Source organism: Ochotona princeps, chromosome X (assembly GCF_030435755.1).
Source record: "Ochotona princeps isolate mOchPri1 chromosome X, mOchPri1.hap1, whole genome shotgun sequence".
Classification (NCBI taxonomy): domain Eukaryota; kingdom Metazoa; phylum Chordata; class Mammalia; order Lagomorpha; family Ochotonidae; genus Ochotona; species Ochotona princeps.
In genome coordinates this window covers 106,512,678-106,530,806 of record NC_080865.1, presented here as the reverse complement: position 1 = coordinate 106,530,806, position 18,129 = coordinate 106,512,678, and the positions used below count along the sequence as shown (strand labels likewise).

At 53.2% G+C, this 18,129-nt stretch overlaps 1 protein-coding gene across 3 annotated transcripts in view; it reads left to right on the top strand.

Moving 5' to 3' along the window:
- Positions 1-12,982, top strand: part of MECP2 (methyl-CpG binding protein 2) — a 49,102-nt gene extending 36,120 nt beyond the window's left edge. For 2 of the 3 annotated variants that reach the window (XM_004598857.4, XM_004598858.3), the window contains 2 exons: positions 10,722-11,072; positions 11,768-12,982. In XM_004598857.4, the coding sequence (XP_004598914.1) occupies positions 10,722-11,072; positions 11,768-12,848 (1,432 nt within the window). In that variant the 3' untranslated portion in view covers positions 12,849-12,982. Of the gene's footprint in view, positions 1-10,721; positions 11,073-11,767 lie in introns of those variants that run through there. The other variant, XM_058659062.1, reaches the window with a different exon arrangement.
- The last annotated feature ends 5,147 nt before the right edge of the window (positions 12,983-18,129 follow it).

The following is an 18,129-nucleotide window of genomic DNA, read 5'->3' as shown; positions in this document are numbered from 1 at the left end:
TGACTGTTCATTTGAAAGGTACACAAGAGACAGATTGGTGGGGACCTGGGACTGAGAGAGGCAGACTGGGGAGCGTTTTCATGGAGAGTTATACAGATATTCTGGAATTACATGGTGGTGATGCTTGCTGACTACCATTTGTGGCACTTTCTAAAAAAAATATGCATTTATTTTTATTGGAAAGTCAGATATACAGAGAGGAGGAGACACAGAGAAGAAGATCTTCTGTTCGCTGATTCACTCCCCAAGTGGCTGCAACAGCCGTAGCTGCACCAATCAGAAGCCAGGAGCCAGGAGCCTCTTCCAGGTCTCCTACACAGGTGCAGGGCCTCAAGGGTTTGGGCCGTCCTTGACTGCTTTCCCAGACCACAAGCAGGGAGTTGGATGAGAAGTGGAGCTGCCAAGAAACAAACCGGTACCCATATGGGATCCCAGTGGATGGGAAAGCGAGGATTCAGCCACTGTGCTATTGTGCCAGGCCCCCAAGTCTGCTCTGAAAATGTGCAGTTTGGTGGCATTTAGTACACTCACAGTGTTGTACCGCCATCACCTCTGTGAAGTTGTGATCATTTTCATCACCTGCAGAGAAGTCCTAGACCCATTAGCAGACATTCCTGATTTCCCACTGCCCCTAACCTGTTTCTGTCCACAGATTTACTTATTCTAGATGCTTCATGTACGTGCGGTCACACACTTTGTGGCATTTAATGACCATAGTGTACTTGCAAGTCATCCGTGTTGTAGTGTGTGTTTTGATTTCCTTCTTTTTTAAAATAGTCCTCCCATGTAAAGGTGAATTGCTTTGTTTATCAAGTCTTTCATTGATGGGCAGTCAAGTTGTTTCCATCATTTGCCTGTTGGTGCCCAAGCATGGGTCTCAGTTGCTTCTCCTAGGGTTGTTTGTCTATACCTAGGTGTGAAACGCTGCTCAGGTGGTCAATCTGTGCTTAAAGCTTTGAGAAACTGCCAGATTAGTATCCATAGCAGAAACTTTCTTTTGAGTTTATTTATTTGTGTACTTATCTGAAAGGTAGACTTAGAGGGAGAGCTAGAGAAAGAATCTCCTAGCCACTGATTCTCTCACCAACTGGCCATTGTGCCCAGTGCTGGATGAAGCCAAAGTTAGGTGCCTGGTCTCCACATGGGTGCAGGAGCCCCAACACTTGGATCATCTCCTGCTTTCCCAGGCACACTTTTTAAAGATTTTTTTTAATTGGAAAGTCAGATTTACAGGGAGGGGAGACAGAGAAAGGCCTTCCATTCACTGGTTCACCCCCCCAAGGGGCCACATTGGCCAGAGCTGAGCTGATCTGAAGCCAGGAGCTTCTTCTGCATCTCCCAGGCAGGTGCAGGGTCCCAAGGCTTTGGGTCATCCTGGACTGCTTTCCCAGGCCACAGGCAGGGAGCTGGATGGGAAGTGGAGCTGCCGGGACATGAGCTGGTGCCTGTATGGAAACCCAGCGCATGCGAGGTGAGTACTACGACCACTAGACTGCTGCACTGGTCCCCCACCTCCACTTCTAAACTAACTCTGTGTTAATACATACTGGTGGTGAGGGGTGGCAGCAAATGATAATTCGTGGGTTCCTGTCATGCTTTGGAGAGAACCAGATGTAGGTCCTTGCCTATTTCAGGCATGGCTGTTGGCAGGTGTTTGAAGATTCCTGTTACTTACTTGAAATGCAAAGGGAGAGACTGACTAAAGGGAGAGACTGACTTTCCATCCACTAGTTTACTCCCCAAATGACCACAGCTGCATGACAGTGGCCAGGTGCTGCAGCCATTCTCCAGTGCATTGGCAGGAAAGTGGATCACAAGTGGAGCAGTCAGATTCGAACTAGCACTCATATGGGATGCTGACATTACAGGTGCTATCTGCTTTTTTTTTTTAAGATTTATTTTATTTCTATTGGACAGTCAGATATACAGAGAGGAGGAGAGACAGAAAGGAAGATCTTCAGTCCGGTGATTCACTCCCCAAGTGAGCACAACGGCCGGTGCTGTGCCGATCCAAAGCCAGGAGCCAAGAACTTCTTCCAAGTCTCTCACACGGGTGCAGGGTCCCAAGGCTTTGGGCCGTCCTCGACTGCTTTCCCAGGCCACAGGTAGGGAGGTTAATGGGAAGTGGAGCTGCCGGGATTAGAACCGGCGCCCATATGGGATCCCGGCGCGTTCAGGGCGAGGACTTTAGCCGTTAGGCCACCGTGCCAGGCCCTACAGGTGCTTTCCTAACCCACTATGCCATATCAATAACCCTTGTTGGTGGGCGCTCGGGAAGTGAGCCAGGATGTGGAAGAGTGGAATGCGTGTGTGTGTGTGTGTGTGTGTGAGACAGATTTTGCTTTTCAAAAAAAACGTTTAACATTTTTCAAAAGCAAATATGGATGAGTTTTGCTTTATGATACTCGTTGCTTTTGTGTAGGGGGGTAGATCTGCTTTTCCTTGACAAGAGCTGCATTTTATTTAGCTCTTTAAAATAAAGTTTCTTGGGCCTGGCAGCATGGCCTGGCGGCTAAGGTCCTCTCCTTGAACGCGCCGGGATCCCATATGGGCGCCAGTTCTAATCCCGGCTGCTCCACTTCCCATCCAGCTCCCTGCCTGTGGCCTGGGAAAGCAGTGGAGGACGGCCCAAGGCTTTGGGACCCTGCCACCCGCGTGGGAGACCCGGGAGAGGTTCCTGGTTCCCGGCATCGGATCGGCGCAGCACCGTCTGTTGTGGCTCACTTGGGGAGTGAATCATCGGACGGAAGATCTTCCTCTCTGTCTCTCTGCCTCTGTATATCTGACTTTGAAACAACATAAATAAATCTTTAAAAAAATAATAAAATAAAGTTTCTTGGGCTCAGCACAGTAGCCTAGTGGCTAAAATGCTCGCCTTGCACACACTGGGACCGCATATGGGCCCCAATTCTAATCCCGGCAGCTCCACTTCCCATCCAGCTCCCTGCTTGTGGCCTGGGAAAGCAGTCGAGGACGGCTAAAGGCCTTGGGACCCTGTACCCGTGTGGGAGACCCTGCACCCTGGCTCCTGGCTTTGGATCGGCTCAGCTCTAGCTGTTCTGGCCACTTGGGGAGTGAATCACCGGACAAAAGATCTTCCTCTTGTCTCTTTTCCTCTCTGTATATCTGACTTTCCAATAAAAAATAATTGTTTTTTAAAAAGTACTCTCAGAAGTGGAGAATTAAAGATACTGTGTGTGTTCAGAACAGCTCACCGGAAGTGCGGGCTCTGCCAGTATTGTGTTTGAGAACCCCATCCTTCCTGCTCCGCAGAGGCCCCCGAAGCCTTCTGCCGTGCCGGTGTCTTTTCTCGTATTTTGACGGGGCTCAGGGTAGTGAGTGTCTCTAGGATCCATGCTGGAAGCAGCCATCTGGAGTCTGAGAGCTTGCAGCTCAGCGTAGCGGAAGGGAGTGGTGCAGGCAGAAAGCAGGCACTGTAAGACTTGGGGAAGTAGCCTGCGCCAGCCCTTAGTTTGTGACCTCGTGAGCTGTTTCAGCAAGGGAACCTGGAAGGAAAGATGCTGGGAAGGGCATCTCCAGAAACGGGCCTGGCGTGGAGCTGAATGGAAGCAGCCTAGCATGGCGCTCTGGAAGTAGGCCGGAAGGCAGGGGGCAGGGGCAAGGGCGCCGCCTGGGCTGGGTTGGGTTTGCGTCTGAACTCCTCAGGCAGTGTTTGTCCTTTCCTGCTGCAGCACAGCCGCACTGTGCTCCAGGAGGAGCTTGGTGAGCTCCACGACTGAGTGCTGCTCCCCTGGGTGACTGCAGGTCCCTCACGGTGTGAAGAATGAGAATGAAAACAAGGTTCCTGCAACTTGACTTGCCTTCAGTAGACCAAATGAAGCGCTTGATCTAATTGCTTGAATCCCAGCAGCAGAATCCTGGAATGATGCTTTAGTTCCCAGGAGTTCTCCCTCGTGCTTTGTTGATGTTTACAGTTTGTGAGAGCTTTTCTGCTTCATGTAATATGTGTATTCCTGAAGAAGGTTGTGTAAATCACACAATGAAAATATGTGTCGTTAGGGCACAGTCTGAGTTGTGTGGCCACTCAGCCTGTGCAGTGTGGCAGCCACCGCACCGAGGAAGCCGGTAACCATTCTGGTTGAAAGAACATAAGACGTGGTGAAGTCACCATTCTTGGTCACCAGAACCTGAAACTGTGTTTCATTTTATTGTTATCTGAAAGACAGTTACCAAAAGAAGGAGAAACAGATCTTCCATCTGCTGGTTCACTCCTCAAATGGCCACCATGGCCACAGCTGGGCATGTCTGAAGGAAGGAGTTTCTTTTTATTATTATTTTTTATTTACTTATTTTTTTTTTACAATCGTGGCATAATTAGGGTAAAAAGGTTCAAGCACTACAGGAAGATGGGCAAGACAATTAGTTCCATATTGTTTCCTTAATATATCTGATGTAAAAGGGGATGTTAAGGGCGAAGCCCCACCCAGTCTCCCACCCACCCCAGGTCCCAGATGTGGAGCATGCTCCGAGGGTCTTGCTCAAGTGGTTCTGATAGTTCAACAGTTATGAACCGCTGCCACTCTCACCACTCCAAGCACGATGAGGTCATTGGAGAATCCACTGATTGACATAGTCCATCATAGAGTCTCCGTTTGCCCAGTATTTTCATTGCCAACATATAGTTGAGGTGGCTGATTGACTTGTTCTGTCCTCTGTCTTTTGATGGTTAGGGTTCTGAGTCCGGAAGCTCGATTGGGGGGATCCCCAAAGAAACTGTGAGGTGTTCCCAGACCAGATTCTTGTATGTACTAGCAAGAACCGGGCCCAGCACAGTCCGTTGCCCTGATCAGCTGGTGGTTGCAATTGCTGGGTTGGTTCTGTTTCCAGCCCTGTCTTCCACTGGAACCAATGGGTGTTGCAGTCCAGCCTGGTTCTGCCCAGCACACACTCGGCCCTCACACAAACCAGTGGGAGCTGCAGCCTAGTCGGAGAGACCCACAATAACCCCCACCAGGCCCGCCCCCTACCCTGGTTTGCCAGTATGTGTAGCAGACTAGTCCAGTCTGTCCCACATCCCCTTCTGCTCTCATACATGTCAATGGGTATTAAAACCTTGTTCCATCTAACCAGCTCCACTATCCAGCCCACACAGATGTTGTTGGTTGCCTTTCTGTCTAGCCATCCCAGTCCCTGTCCTAGTTTTCATGCCCTCCAGTGGAAGTGGTAACCCAAGAGGGAGGAGCCCACTATTTCCCTCCCAGGCCACTCCCACCCCCAGATTATGCACTCTCCAGGTGGTTCTATGGTTTAACTTGACAGAACTAGCCCCCAGTGCCAGCTTCTGCCAGCTGATGCTGTGGCTAAGCCCCAACAACCCTCACCCACTCTAAGTTTGTTTGCACCAATAGGAATAATCAGCCCAGCCTGGCTTTTCCCTGATCTGGTCCACATGAGGCCCACAGGTGTTGTAGCCCTGCCTGGTAGGGTCTGCCCCCATCCCAGCTCACGCTCTCCAGTGGGAGTAGCTGTCCAGCAAGGGAACCACCCCTTCTTCCCCTGCCGGCTCTGCCCCCTCCCTTCCTGATTCTCACGTGTGCTGGTTGGGTGCTGCAGTCACATCTGGCACAGGCAACTCACCTTGGCATTCTGTGTTGTGTACTGCTTTTGTCGCGACCGAACCTGGCTCGACCCACACTCTGTTCTGGTGCTCGGATTCGCAAATGGATGACGTGAACTGGTTCAGCCTGGTCTGCCCCTGACCCATGCCAAATGTATGCCAGTGGGACACTTTTGAAGGAAGGAGTTTCTTCTGGGTCTCCCATATGGGTGCAGAGGCTCAACGACTTCAGCCATCCTCTGTGCTTTCCCAGGCCACACGTAAGGAGCTAGAGTAGAAGTGAAGCAGCCAGGACACAAACTCATGCCATAGGGGATCCCAGTGCTGCAGGTGCCACAGCATTGCCCCACGCGATGCTCTCTTAAATGCAGGACTACTCTGCACTATTTTCATTTACACTGTGCAAACCCTAGTGATTCCTTGAGCAAGTAAAACAAGAAACTTCGTTGAAGTTGACAGCTTTTTGTCTCTGTGTCTTTATGTAACATGAAGATAATTCTTTGTTAATAAGCTTGTTCGTTGCAGTGAACACTGTGGCACGACCTCTGCACACGGCGGAGCGCCACTCAGAGTCCTGCCACACAGCAGATGATGGCCACGTGCTCGGGCGCTGCCGTCCATGCACAAGGCCTGGGCAGAGTCACACACTCCTGGCTGCAGCCTGGCCCAGCACTGGCTGCTGCAGACATTTGCGGAATGAAGCAGTGGATGAAAAATGCAAGATCAATTTCATTTACTCCGTTTTTCCTTCCCTTCCTTCTCCTTTACAAATAAATAAAACCATTTCCCATTTACCATTTGAAATGTAATTGCAGTCACCTGAGAGTAGGTAGTACAGTGATGCCACTGTCTCCTACGGAACCGTGTTCGCCTTTCTCCAGGTTCCTGTGTTAGTACCTTTGAGTGCTGCCTTTGAACTCAGAAGCCAGTCCCAACGTCACATGTTATTTATTTATTTATTTAGGAAAGGCAGATTTATAGAGAGAAGGACAGACAGAAAGATCTTCCATGCACTGGTTCACTCACTACCCAAGTGATCACAATGGGTGGAGCTGAGCCGAGCCGAAGCCAGGAGCCAGGAGGTTCTTCCGGGTCTCCCACACGGGTGCAGGGTCCCAAGGCTTTGGGCCGTCTTCTACAGATTTCCCAGGCCACAGGCAGGGAGCTGGGTGGGAACAGAAGCAGCCAAAATATAAATCTGTGCCCATATGCGATCTCATCGTGTTCAAGGTGAGGATTTTAGCCACTGAACCGTACCAGGCCCTGTTTTTTGGTTTTTAAAATTTATTTTAGGGCCAATGTTATGGCATAGTATATTAAACCTCTGCCTATGGCACTGGAATCGATTGTTGTTCTGATTCAAGTCCTGACTAGTCCACTTCTGATCCTACTCTTTGATAGTACTTCTGGGAAAACAACAGAAGGCGATCCAAGTCCTTGGGACCCCGCACCTACATGGGAGCATCTGGAAGAAGCTCCTGGCTTCGTTCCTGCCCAGCTCTGGCCATTGTGGTCACTTGGGAGTGAATCAGTAAATGGAACATCTGTTTCTCTCCTTCTCCATGTAATTCTGTGTTTCAAATGAAAATGAAGTAACTATTTTTAAAAAGAAGCAACAGCAGCAGAGCAGCTGAGATGGTAACTGGTGCGCAAGTGGGATGTCAGTTGTACCACAGTGCAGGCTTCAGTTTCTTTAGTCCTTATCCTGTGTATTCCTTAAGGTTTTTTTTTAAAGATTCATTTATTTTTATTGCAAAGTCAGATACATATATAGAAAGGAGGAGAGGGCCCTGCGGCACGGTGGCCTAGCAGCTAAAGTCCTGGCTTTGAACGTTCCGGGATCCCATATGGGCACCAGTTCTAATCCCGGCAGCTCCACTTCCCATCCAGCTCCCTGCTTGTGGCCTGGGAAAGCAGTCGAGGACGGCCCAAAGCCTTGGGACCCTGCACCTGCGTGTGAGAGACCTGGGAGAGGTTCCTGGTTCCCGGCATCGGATCGGCGCAGCACCGGCCCATTGTGCTCACTTGGGGAGTGAATCAATCGGACGGAAGATCTTCCTCTCTGTCTCTCCTCCATCCAATGACTCACTTCCCAAGTGTGCCCTACGGCTGGTGCTGCGTCGATCCGAAGCCAGGAGCCAGGAACCTCCTCCAGGTCTCCCACGCGGGTGCAGGGTCCCAATGCATTGGGCTGTCCTCCACTGCTTTCCCAGGCCACAAGCAGGGAGCTGGATGTGGAAAGCGGGGCCTCCAGGATTAGAACCAGAACCCATGTGGGATCCCGGCGCGTTCAAGGCGAGGACTTTAGCCACTAGGCCACTGCTGTGGGCCTGTATTCCTTAAGTTTTGGCCAGCTTGTGGGTGTAATTAGGATGCTATGTTTTTTAGGACATTCTTATAATGTCCTCTGTTTATTTGAAAGAGAGAGACAGAGAGATCATCTTCCATCTGTTCGTTCACTTCCCAAATGGCCAGAACCCAGGAGCAGGAAGTCCGTTCTGGTGGCAAGTGGGCGGCAGGGCCCCACGTGCTTGGAGTGTCTTGCCGGGTTTTAGCAGGGAGCTGGAACAGCAGCCTGGAGAAGGCAGCGTTCTGAGCAGTGCTCCAACATGGACTGCACGCATGATCGATGCTGGTTCGGCTCCTCCTTCTGTAAGCCTCCCCCTCTCCCCAGCTGGGATTTTCTCTTATGATGTTCAGTCCAGTGTGGCTCTGTGTCAGCCAAAGGGACACTGCTGCCCTCAGTGACCTCCCCAGCCGCTGGTGTCCCCGAGTCTACTGGTGCTTTTATAGTCATCATTCATTGATTGACTTAGCCTGATTGGCTTACTGGCAGCTTGAGCCATCCAAGACAGTGTGGAGAGCGTGCCCTGTGTTGGTAATGCTCCTGTAGCTGGATGCAAGATCTCTGTGTCTCCTCCTCTGTAAATCTGACTTTCAGAAAGAAAGAGAGAAAGAGAGAGAGAGAGAGAAAGAAAGAGAGAAAGAGAGAAAGAGGGAAAGGGAAGGAAAGGAAAAGGAAAGAAAAGAAAGGAAAGAAAGAGAGAGAGTTCTTTAATTCGTGCTGGCTCTTGCTCCTGTACCACTCTACCAGTCAGCTGTGTAGACGCCCCCAGCCTCTGACAGGTCCACGGTCACCCATTGGCCCTAAGCCCAGTCTGGTATTGGGTGTCATTGTTGGCCTCAGAAAATGTCCCTCTGGAGTGTCCAGGATGCTGTGGTCCAAACTTATGTCCTCTGGTATGCCATCAGTTGGAGAGCTCAAAGGAGTTCCCGGTGCTATTTAATGTAATCGGCTCTTGCGGATTTTTCTTTTAATTTTATGTTTGGTAAGGTAAACATTGAAAGGATTCAGAAGTCAGATCCTGCTTAGAGATAGGTGTGAGGACCAGAGCTCACTGCAGTGCCGATAGCTGCCTCTTGTCCCCACCTGCCCATGTGGGGGGCCTGGGTTTGTTAGTCCCTGGGCGTCCTTCCTTAACACCCCTCCTTTCTCTCATAGGAAGTAGCTTGTGCTGCACGTTTTTGCGCTTTGCTTTTTTACTCTGCCCTAGAATCAGTGCATCAGGGCAGACAATAGAGTGCCCCACAAGGGCTCCGGTTGCAGGCTTCAGCACACAGATGCTTCTTCAGGGCAGACAATAGAGTGCCCCACAAGGGCTCCGGTTGCTTCTTCAGGGCATTTGTGGAAGTCTTCATTCAATCGTATGGGTTGTACTTGGCCTCATGCAGCTTCAGGCATTTGGAAATGCCGGCATGCGTTGTGATGTGTGCGGTGATGGCTCTCACTCCAGGACCAAAGAGTTTAGGGGCAGCCTTGGCATTGAGCAGTGCCATGGTTGATGGGTTGGTTGGAAAAGATGAGCCCCGTCTGTCCTGCACTCTGGCCTTGGCCTTGGGCTTCCTGCTGACAAGCTCCCTTCTCTGCTCTAAGGGAGCTGCCAGTGGATTGATCCTAAAGGTGCAACAGGTGGCTAGCTTCCCATAATTGTTCCTCACTCCCCACTCAGAAGCCTCAAGGCTGGAGAACTGAATAAGTGGGAAAGCGTAGGGAAACCCACTTTAGAGCAAAAAACAGGTACCCCGGGATGTGCAGAGTGCGTCTTTGCGCAGACGGGCTCCAGGTGACCCCAGCAGCCATACTGTACAGAAGAGAAAGGAACTGGGTGTTATGTCGGAGTGGAGCTGGGACATTCTTTCACGAAGCTCTTGTCACTGGACAGAAGCCACTCCTGCCTGCTCATACCTGACTGTTCTAGAAAACTGTGTCCTTGGGCCTTCTGAGTGCTGGTACTGAGCAGCCGTTGGTACCTTACCCACGTCATTTGAGTCCTAGCTTCCTGGCAGTGCTTGCTAAGGCGTGCCCTGGTGCCTTCATTGCACAGCTTCCGTGGTGCGGAGGAGAGGGGCGGTTGCATGTGCGCCTCAGCCACCAGGCAGTGCGATCAGATGACAGGAATAGCCCTGCGCTTCTCCAGAATGAGAGGCTGGGGTGCTAGCAGGCAGCACTGCTGCCCTCCACACCTGTCCTGGCAGCAGGAAGGAAGCACAGGGCTCTGCCCAGGCCTCAGCTTCTCCCTTTCTTTGCCGCCTGCATTCGCTGAGGCACCGCCCTTCCTTATAAAGGCTGGAGTGGCTCATAACCTGGGGTCTCTGCTCTTCCCCCAGCAGCACCCTGGGCATGCAGAGTTCCCATGCTCCATGACATAACACTCTGTGGTCCTGGATCCCCTCAGCGGTTTGTACTGTGCCTCATGAGCTGTTTTTATGGAGTGCAAATTTGATAGGTATGTTAGTGCACTGGAAAGCACTGGGCCTTGGTGAAGGGAACCCCACTCCCTTTTTAGTTTGGCAGCTCTCTCTCCAACAGTGATCCAAGCCCAGAGGCACTGAGGCAAGAATGGGTAAGGGGCGGTGCCGGAGTGTTGTGCCAAGAGGCCTCATCACCTGCTGGCAGGGCCACCGGTGGGCTCGGTGGTAGCCGCAGTGCAGCTCAGGTGCACTCGAGCTGCATTCTGGCCTGGCATTCCATTGTCCTGTGCAGTCGTGCCACGCGCGGTCTAGGCTGTGCCCAGCCCTGCTCAGGTTCTCCAGACTGCCCAGTGCTTCTCTGAGATGCTTACATACTTGTTTAACACCTCAGGGAAGAAAAGTCCGAAGACCAGGACCTCCAGGGCCTCAAGGACAAGCCCCTCAAATTCAAAAAGGTGAAGAAGGACAAGAAGGAAGACAAGGAGGGCAAACATGAGCCTCTGCAGCCCGCAGCCCACCACTCTGCCGAGCCGGCAGAGGCAGGCAAAGCAGAGACCTCCGAAGGCTCAGGCTCCGCCCCAGCTGTGCCAGAAGCGTCTGCTTCCCCCAAACAGCGCCGCTCCATCATTCGCGACCGAGGACCCATGTATGATGACCCTACCCTGCCTGAAGGGTGGACACGAAAGCTGAAGCAAAGGAAGTCTGGCCGCTCCGCTGGAAAGTATGATGTGTATTTGATCAAGTAAGTAAGAGTAAGTCTCGTGTCTGTCAGTCAGGAGCGTAGAGGGTAGGGACCCTGTGCTGCTTGCTGCTCAGGAAAATGTGCACATGCACCCTCCCCCTGGACAAGGGCTACGGGATGCCCTGAGTGCCTGGCTGGGGCTCTGTGCCCTCTCCTGGCGGGGCAAGAGCAGCAGGACCTGCTCTCACTGTTCCTTGCAGCTTTCCCCGGCCTAGTAGCCGAGCGATCTCCAGAGTCAGAAGTTCAGAGAAGCACTTTGCCAGGGACGTTTGTGGACGACCTCGTTTCATTCATCAATTATTCCCAAGCTGCCTTCTTCTGAGAGCAGTTCCCAGAGAGCCCAAGTGCCGAGGCAGGAAGCTGAGGCCCAGGCACCTGCCAGTGGAAGGAGCCCCTGCCTGCCAGCCCCAGGAGAGCTTGAGTGGAGGCTAGTTCCTTAGAGCCTCTCTCCCACAGCTCTAGAGCAGTCTATAGCAGGCGTGCCTCTGCCCCTCGGTGCCCTTGTGCTTGCCTTGGCTGTGTTACCTTGTGTCTGGCCCTGGTTTTAGCTCGTCTTGGCTTTTCTTAAATGTCACTCATGTTTCAGGAATAGGCTGTGTCAGAGTTCTGTGTGTGTGTCAGTCACCAGCATCCACTCTGTCCATCTCCAACCTTGCCACCCACAGCTTCTAATTGTTCTTTGTTTGTCCCCACAGTCCCCAGGGAAAAGCCTTCCGCTCTAAAGTGGAGTTGATTGCGTACTTCGAAAAGGTAGGCGACACCTCCCTGGACCCTAATGATTTTGACTTCACGGTAACTGGGAGAGGGAGCCCCTCCCGACGAGAGCAGAAACCACCTAAGAAGCCCAAATCTCCCAAAGCTCCAGGAACTGGCAGAGGTCGGGGACGCCCCAAAGGCAGTGGCAGCACGAGACCCAAGGCAGCAGCATCAGAAGGTGTGCAGGTGAAAAGGGTGCTCGAGAAAGGCCCTGGGAAGCTGCTCGTCAAGATGCCTTTCCAAGCTTCACCAGGGGGCAAGGCTGAGGGGGGTGGGGCTACCACATCTGCTCAGGTCATGGTGATCAAACGCCCTGGCAGGAAGCGAAAAGCTGAGGCTGACCCCCAAGCCATTCCCAAAAAACGGGGCCGGAAGCCTGGGAGTGTGGTGGCAGCTGCTGCTGCTGAGGCCAAGAAAAAAGCCGTGAAGGAGCCTTCCATCCGCTCCGTGCAGGAGACCGTGCTGCCCATCAAGAAGCGCAAGACCCGGGAGACGGTGAGCATCGAGGTCAAGGAGGTGGTGAAGCCCCTGCTCGTGTCCAGCCTTGGCGAGAAGAGCGGCAAGGGACTGAAGAGCTGCAAGAGCCCGGGGCGGAAAGGCAAGGAGAGCAGCCCCAAGGGGCGTGGCGGCGCCTCCTCGCCCCCCAAGAAGGAGCATCACCACCACCACCACCGCCCGGAGTCCCCAACGGCCCCCGCGCCGCTGCTCCCACCCCTGCCCCCGGCGCCCCCAGAGCCCGAGAGCTCCGAGGACCCCAGCAGCCCCCCTGAGCCCCAGGACTTGAGCAGCGGTGTCTGCAAAGAGGAGCAGACGCCCCGAGCAGGCTCCCTGGAGAGCGACGGCTGCCCCAAGGAGCCAGCTAAGACTCAGCCCACGCTCGCTGCTGCTGCCACAGCTGCAGACAAGTACAAACACCGAGGGGAGGGAGAGCGCAAAGACATTGTCTCATCCTCCATGCCAAGGCCAAACAGAGAGGAGCCTGTGGACAGCCGGACGCCCGTGACCGAGAGAGTTAGCTGACTTTACACAGAGTGCATTGCAAAGCAAACCAACAAGAATAAAGGCAGCTGTTGTCTCTTCTCCTTATGGGTAGGGCTCTGACAAAGCTTCCCGATTAACTGAAATAAAAAAATATTTTTTTTTCTTTCAGTAAACTTAGAGTTTCGTGGCTTCAGGGAGGGAGTAGTTGGAGCTTTGGGGATGTTTTTCTTAGCGACAAGCACAGTCAGGTTGAAGACCTAACCAGGGCCAGAAGCAGCTTTGCACTTTTCTAACTAGGCTCCTTCAACAAGGCTTGCTGCAGATACTGCTGACCAGCCAAGCTGTTGACCAGGCACCTGCCCTCCCACCCGAACCTTTTCCTGTGTGCTCCTGAGGGACAGACAGCATTGAGAGGACACACCCATTTTTGGTGCCATCGATGCCCCCCCCCAACTCCCTTGACTCCCTCCCCCCACCAGAGCTGACCAGGCTGGGACAGGGAGGTGTGAGGCAGCAGAGACAGTGGGATTCTTTAAGGACGAAGATGGTGATGGCCAGCGGTGTGGCCCATGTGATCCCATGCGTGGCGGCACTAGTATGGCCCCACACTAGCCCCAGCCCAAAACTAACCAAGACGTGTCACAGGAAAGCAAAGTAGCACCTACCTGCTGCAGGACAGGATGGCCCCGGGGAGGTGCCCCCCCCTTTCCGGAGGGCTGGCCTCCAGTGGATGGCACTGTGAGAGAGCGCGCGAGCAAGGGCAGGTGCGTGCACACGCCCTGAGGCTGCAGCGTGCAGGCCGGGCAGGCTGGGCAGAGGCGCTCCCGCTGAGCAGTCCAGGCAGTGTTCCTGCAGTCCCGGTTCTCATGTAGGGACAGCTTAGGATTACTTGCACTATTGGGTCTTCATGTTCCCACTTCAAAACAATCTCCGAGAGCAAACTGGCTTGAATTGGTGACCCTTGGTCCCTCAAGCTGCCAGACATGATGGTGTTCGAACTACCTGGGTCTGTATATACCTGCGCTTGTTTTCAAGTGGGCGCAGCACAGAGGGTTCCCACGAAGCTCCGAAACTCTAAGTGTTTGCTGCAATTTTATAAGGACTTCCTGACTGCTTCCTCTCCTCTCCTTCCATCGCCGCCCTCCTTTCAGTTCATCCTTTCAGTTTTTACCCCTTCCTCCTTCCTCCCACTACATCCCTTCTGTTCCCAACAGCTGCAGTACCCACCTGTAGCCCGGGCGCCCACTGGACGGTTCTGAGTCCTAGAATTCTCCCTGCCCTTTGTCTTCCCACTGCCAGGAGCAGCACTACCCTGCTCCGCCCTGAAGAGTTCCTGGGCTCACTGGAAAGCCGGAGGGCAGCAAGGGCTTGCTCCCGTAGACAGCCCTCTCCTCCCTGGGAAGCCAGTCACCAAAGGCTCTGCCCACTTCTCCTTTGGAGAAGGGCACCAGAGCAGCTGGGGCAGCCTAGACAGCGCCCTATGGTCTGCATAGCTCGAACGTGGCCCGGAAGGGCCTCCAGCTGCCAACCTTGACCTCACTCAGAAGTCTGACCATGAGCAGCGTGAAGCAGGGTGGCTGGAAGAACCAGTGCAGACACTCCCAAGACCTGAGCCGGGAGCCCCCCTGGGCCCCCAGCCCCTCTCCTACTCCCCCCTTTTCCTCTGGAAATGTGCTTTTGCTCAGTGCAGACTGCATGGGGCCAGCACAGCCCCCCTCTCACGGTCTGGTCCGTGGGCTGTGCTGTGGGCATCACAGGCTCGGGCTTGCTGTGGGGTTTGAATCAGTTTTTGTTTGGGACCCCATCTTTCTAAGCTCCGTTCAGGAAGTCCTTATCTAGCTGCATATCTTCATCATATTGGTATATACTTTTCTGTGTTTACAGAGATGTCTCTTATATCTAAATCTGTCCAGCTGAGAAGTACCTTATCAAAGTAGCAAATGAGACAGCAGTCTTATGCTTCCAGAAACACCCACAGGCACATCCCATGTGAGCTGCTGCCATGAACTGTCACGTGCGTGTTGTCTTGTGTATTTCAGTTATTGTCCCCTGGCTTCCTTGCTGCGGTGTAATCATGAAGGAGTGAAACACCCTAGAAACTGTCTAGCATTTCCTTGCCAGTCTTTAGTGATCAGGAACCATAGTGGACAGTTCCAATCAGTAGCTTAAGAAAAAACACAAACAAAAAAAACCAAAAAACAAAAAAAAACAAAAAACAAAAACAAAACAAAAAAAAACCGTGTTTGTCTCTTCTGGAATGATTAGGAGTGAGGGAGTTTGCCCCATTTTGTTGGCCTTTCTGTTTCCCTGGCTCCCAACAGCCTGCACCAGCCCCTGAGGCGCGCTCTGCTGCCGCTCCTCCCACCTTCGCTCCTGTCTCCCCCCCAAGAAGGAAGGGGCGGGCTCAGAGAAGAGCGGGGCAAGTCCTTTGGAATTCCTCTTCCAAGAACAAAAGGCTCACACCCCCTGCACCCCCAAAGGACACCTGTCCGCAGGAGTGGCATCAGCCAGCTTGTCGCTCAGCGGATACCTGTTTCAATCAGTCGGGTTTCCACACACTGTGCTTAGCCCTAGGCCCAGTGTCCAGAGCTGGCCTCCCCATTGGCCGGGTCCCTCGGTCCTGGGAAGAGTAGTGTGGGGCCATCTGCCACCCCAGCACCCACCACACTTTCCTCATGAGTCCGATGGGCATTCATGGTTGGGAACATGGCATTTCCGGCCGGGCCCTACCTGCAGCTCTCTCCCTTGAGCGAGCAGCTGGGGCCTGAGGTTTCTCAGAGAGTTCTCACTGTTTGCCCGTTTTCCCCATTCCCTCTTCCCGATAAAGGCATCCTGAGGCAGTCGCCTTTGAGCAGGCAGCTTTGTCTAGGTATTGTCCTGGGAGGTGGGGGAGGGGCCCCTGCAGCCCCCCTGCACTCCTGCCTTAGGGTCCGCTTGACAGGAGATTGGAGGGAAAGCCTTAAGCCACGGGATTCTCACCAGCTGTGTCCGGCCCAGTTTTGGGGTGTGACCTCGATTTTGTCCGTACTTGAACACTATGAAGACTGGGGGGGGCACCCTTCCATGAATATGTGAAGAATACAGGAGTTGACCTATAGCTTTCAGATCCCCCTGAGGCTAGGTCATTAAGGTCACATTGCAGTCTCCCCTACCCTGTTCTAGTTGTTAGCTACTACCTCCTCTCCTGCCACAACACTGTATGTCCTCCAGCTGCTCCCAGGGCAAGTGCTGACCTTGGCAATGCACTGAGCTGAGGCCCTTCGGCTACAGCCAGGCTCTGGCATGCTTCTGGCCCCCTTGTGCAGGTGTAGCATGCCGGCACTGGAAGGCGTGAGAGATGCCGACCCATGGGCGCCGTGCCAGCAAGGACTCTGGCCTCTCACCTCATGGCCCGGGGAGACAGCACAGGTGCGATGGGATCTCAAGCGAGCCCAGATGTCACCTACCCAGCGTGTTGCTGTTAGCAGACCTGGGGAAAGCGGGCGGCTGGCTCGATGGGGAGAGGAATTTTCCTGAGCTGACAGGACCTCTGGATTTTTAAAGTAACTTAGTAAAGCTGCTCAAGCCCAGGAGAGAGCGAAAGTGTGAACCGCAGGCACCGGGAGGGGCTGGCTGGACTTCCTTCAGCCAGAGCCTGTGCCTCCCGCCCGCTGCAGCTCTGACCCTGACGCCAGCGCTCAGGGCCTACTGGGCTGCGGAAAGTCACCGACAAGACCTTCTTAGCTTATTGCTCCAAGTTCTGTTGCCTGAGTCAAATCGCATCGACAGTTTCTAGGACTCCCCAGATTCTGGTGGTGCAAATGCCACTCAGGATTTGCCTGGATGACATGCCACGGGATGGGGATTGGGTCAGGCACAGCAGGGCCCCTCCGCATCCTCTTCTCTCTCTCCTGCTCTCAGCAGCAAGTGAACTTGGAAGGCATTTGTTGATTCTCTCCATTTTAGTGTCGTTCTCTTTTAGGTATTGTACTGGTGTTTAGAAAAGACATAATCTAATCATTAGAGATGTCTAGGGTGGAGAATTTACCTAGGAAAGAGGGAAACTGAACATGGAAACAGTTTAGATGGAAAAAGGTAGAAGCTGTTTAGCAGGAAGTTATTCCTGAATAAGAGTGAGCTTTTGCAGAGCTGCTCACCTACAGAGACTTAGTGCTGGCCCAGAGAGGTCTGTTGAGTGACAGGCGGAGGGACATCTGGCCCAAGGCCTGGCGGATTGGAGGAAGGAGTCAGGCTTCTAGAGACGCTAGGCCTTTTTGTTACTGGGGAGTCACTCTTGCCCACCCCCTTCCTGGAACTGTCCCCAAGGACCCTCCTTGCCACGGTCTCTGCATCTTCACCAAGCCTGCTCCCGAGCGAGCATGAATGAGCGTAAATGGGGAGGCACCTCTGCCCATGGCACGGCCTGCAGCGGGCAGGAACTCAGTCCCCTGACTACCCTCAGGCTGAGGGAAGTGGCTGTGCAGCTGGCCTCAGGGTCACCTGCCACCTCCCCAGGCCACCTTGCCCCCTCTCCCCAGGAAGATGGCACCTTGCAGTTCCGGTCCATGTGGGGCAACTCACAGGAGGCCTGGGCTCCCTCTGCTTCCCCCCCCTCTTTTGGCCTGTCCCTCAGGTCCTGCCCAGCAGGGCAAGGCGGAACGGCTAGCGGCCTGGCTCCTGTCCCCTGATGGCCCCCTCCCTGTGTGCAGTGTGTGTGTGAGTTCAGGGGCAAAGCTCCTGACCCTGGTGACCCAAGTAAACCCAGTGACTTAGAGACTCCACGTAGGCCAGCTTCGTCTCCGCAGACCTGGGCTTGGGCTTGGCTTTTTAGTTCTGCTCTTAGTTTTCTGTTGTCCCTTTTATTTAACGCACCGACTAGACACACAAAGCAGTTGAATTTTTATATATATATATATATATGTATATTGCACAATTATAAACTCATTTTGCTTGTGGCTCCACACATAAAGAAAAAGAGACCTATTAAAATTATACCTGTTGCTTAATTACAATATTTCTGATAACCATAGCATAGGACAAGGGAAAATAAAAAAAAAAAGAAAAAAACTGACAAATCTGTCTGCTGGTCACTCTTTCTGTGCAAGCAGATCTGTGGTCTGTGTGCGCTTCTTCCAAGGGCTTCCCTGTGCCAAGGGAAGGAGGCTCTGGGCAGTGCCAGCTTGCGCACTGCATCCCCAGGCTGAGGGTGGCTCAGCCCTGCCCTGCCTTGCCCGCCCGACGCCCCAGGGACCGGTGAGGGAAGCCCATGACCAGCAGGGCTCAGAGCAGACCAGCCCTCCCACTTGCCAAGTCTGGGAACCTGAAGAAAGATGGGCCAAGT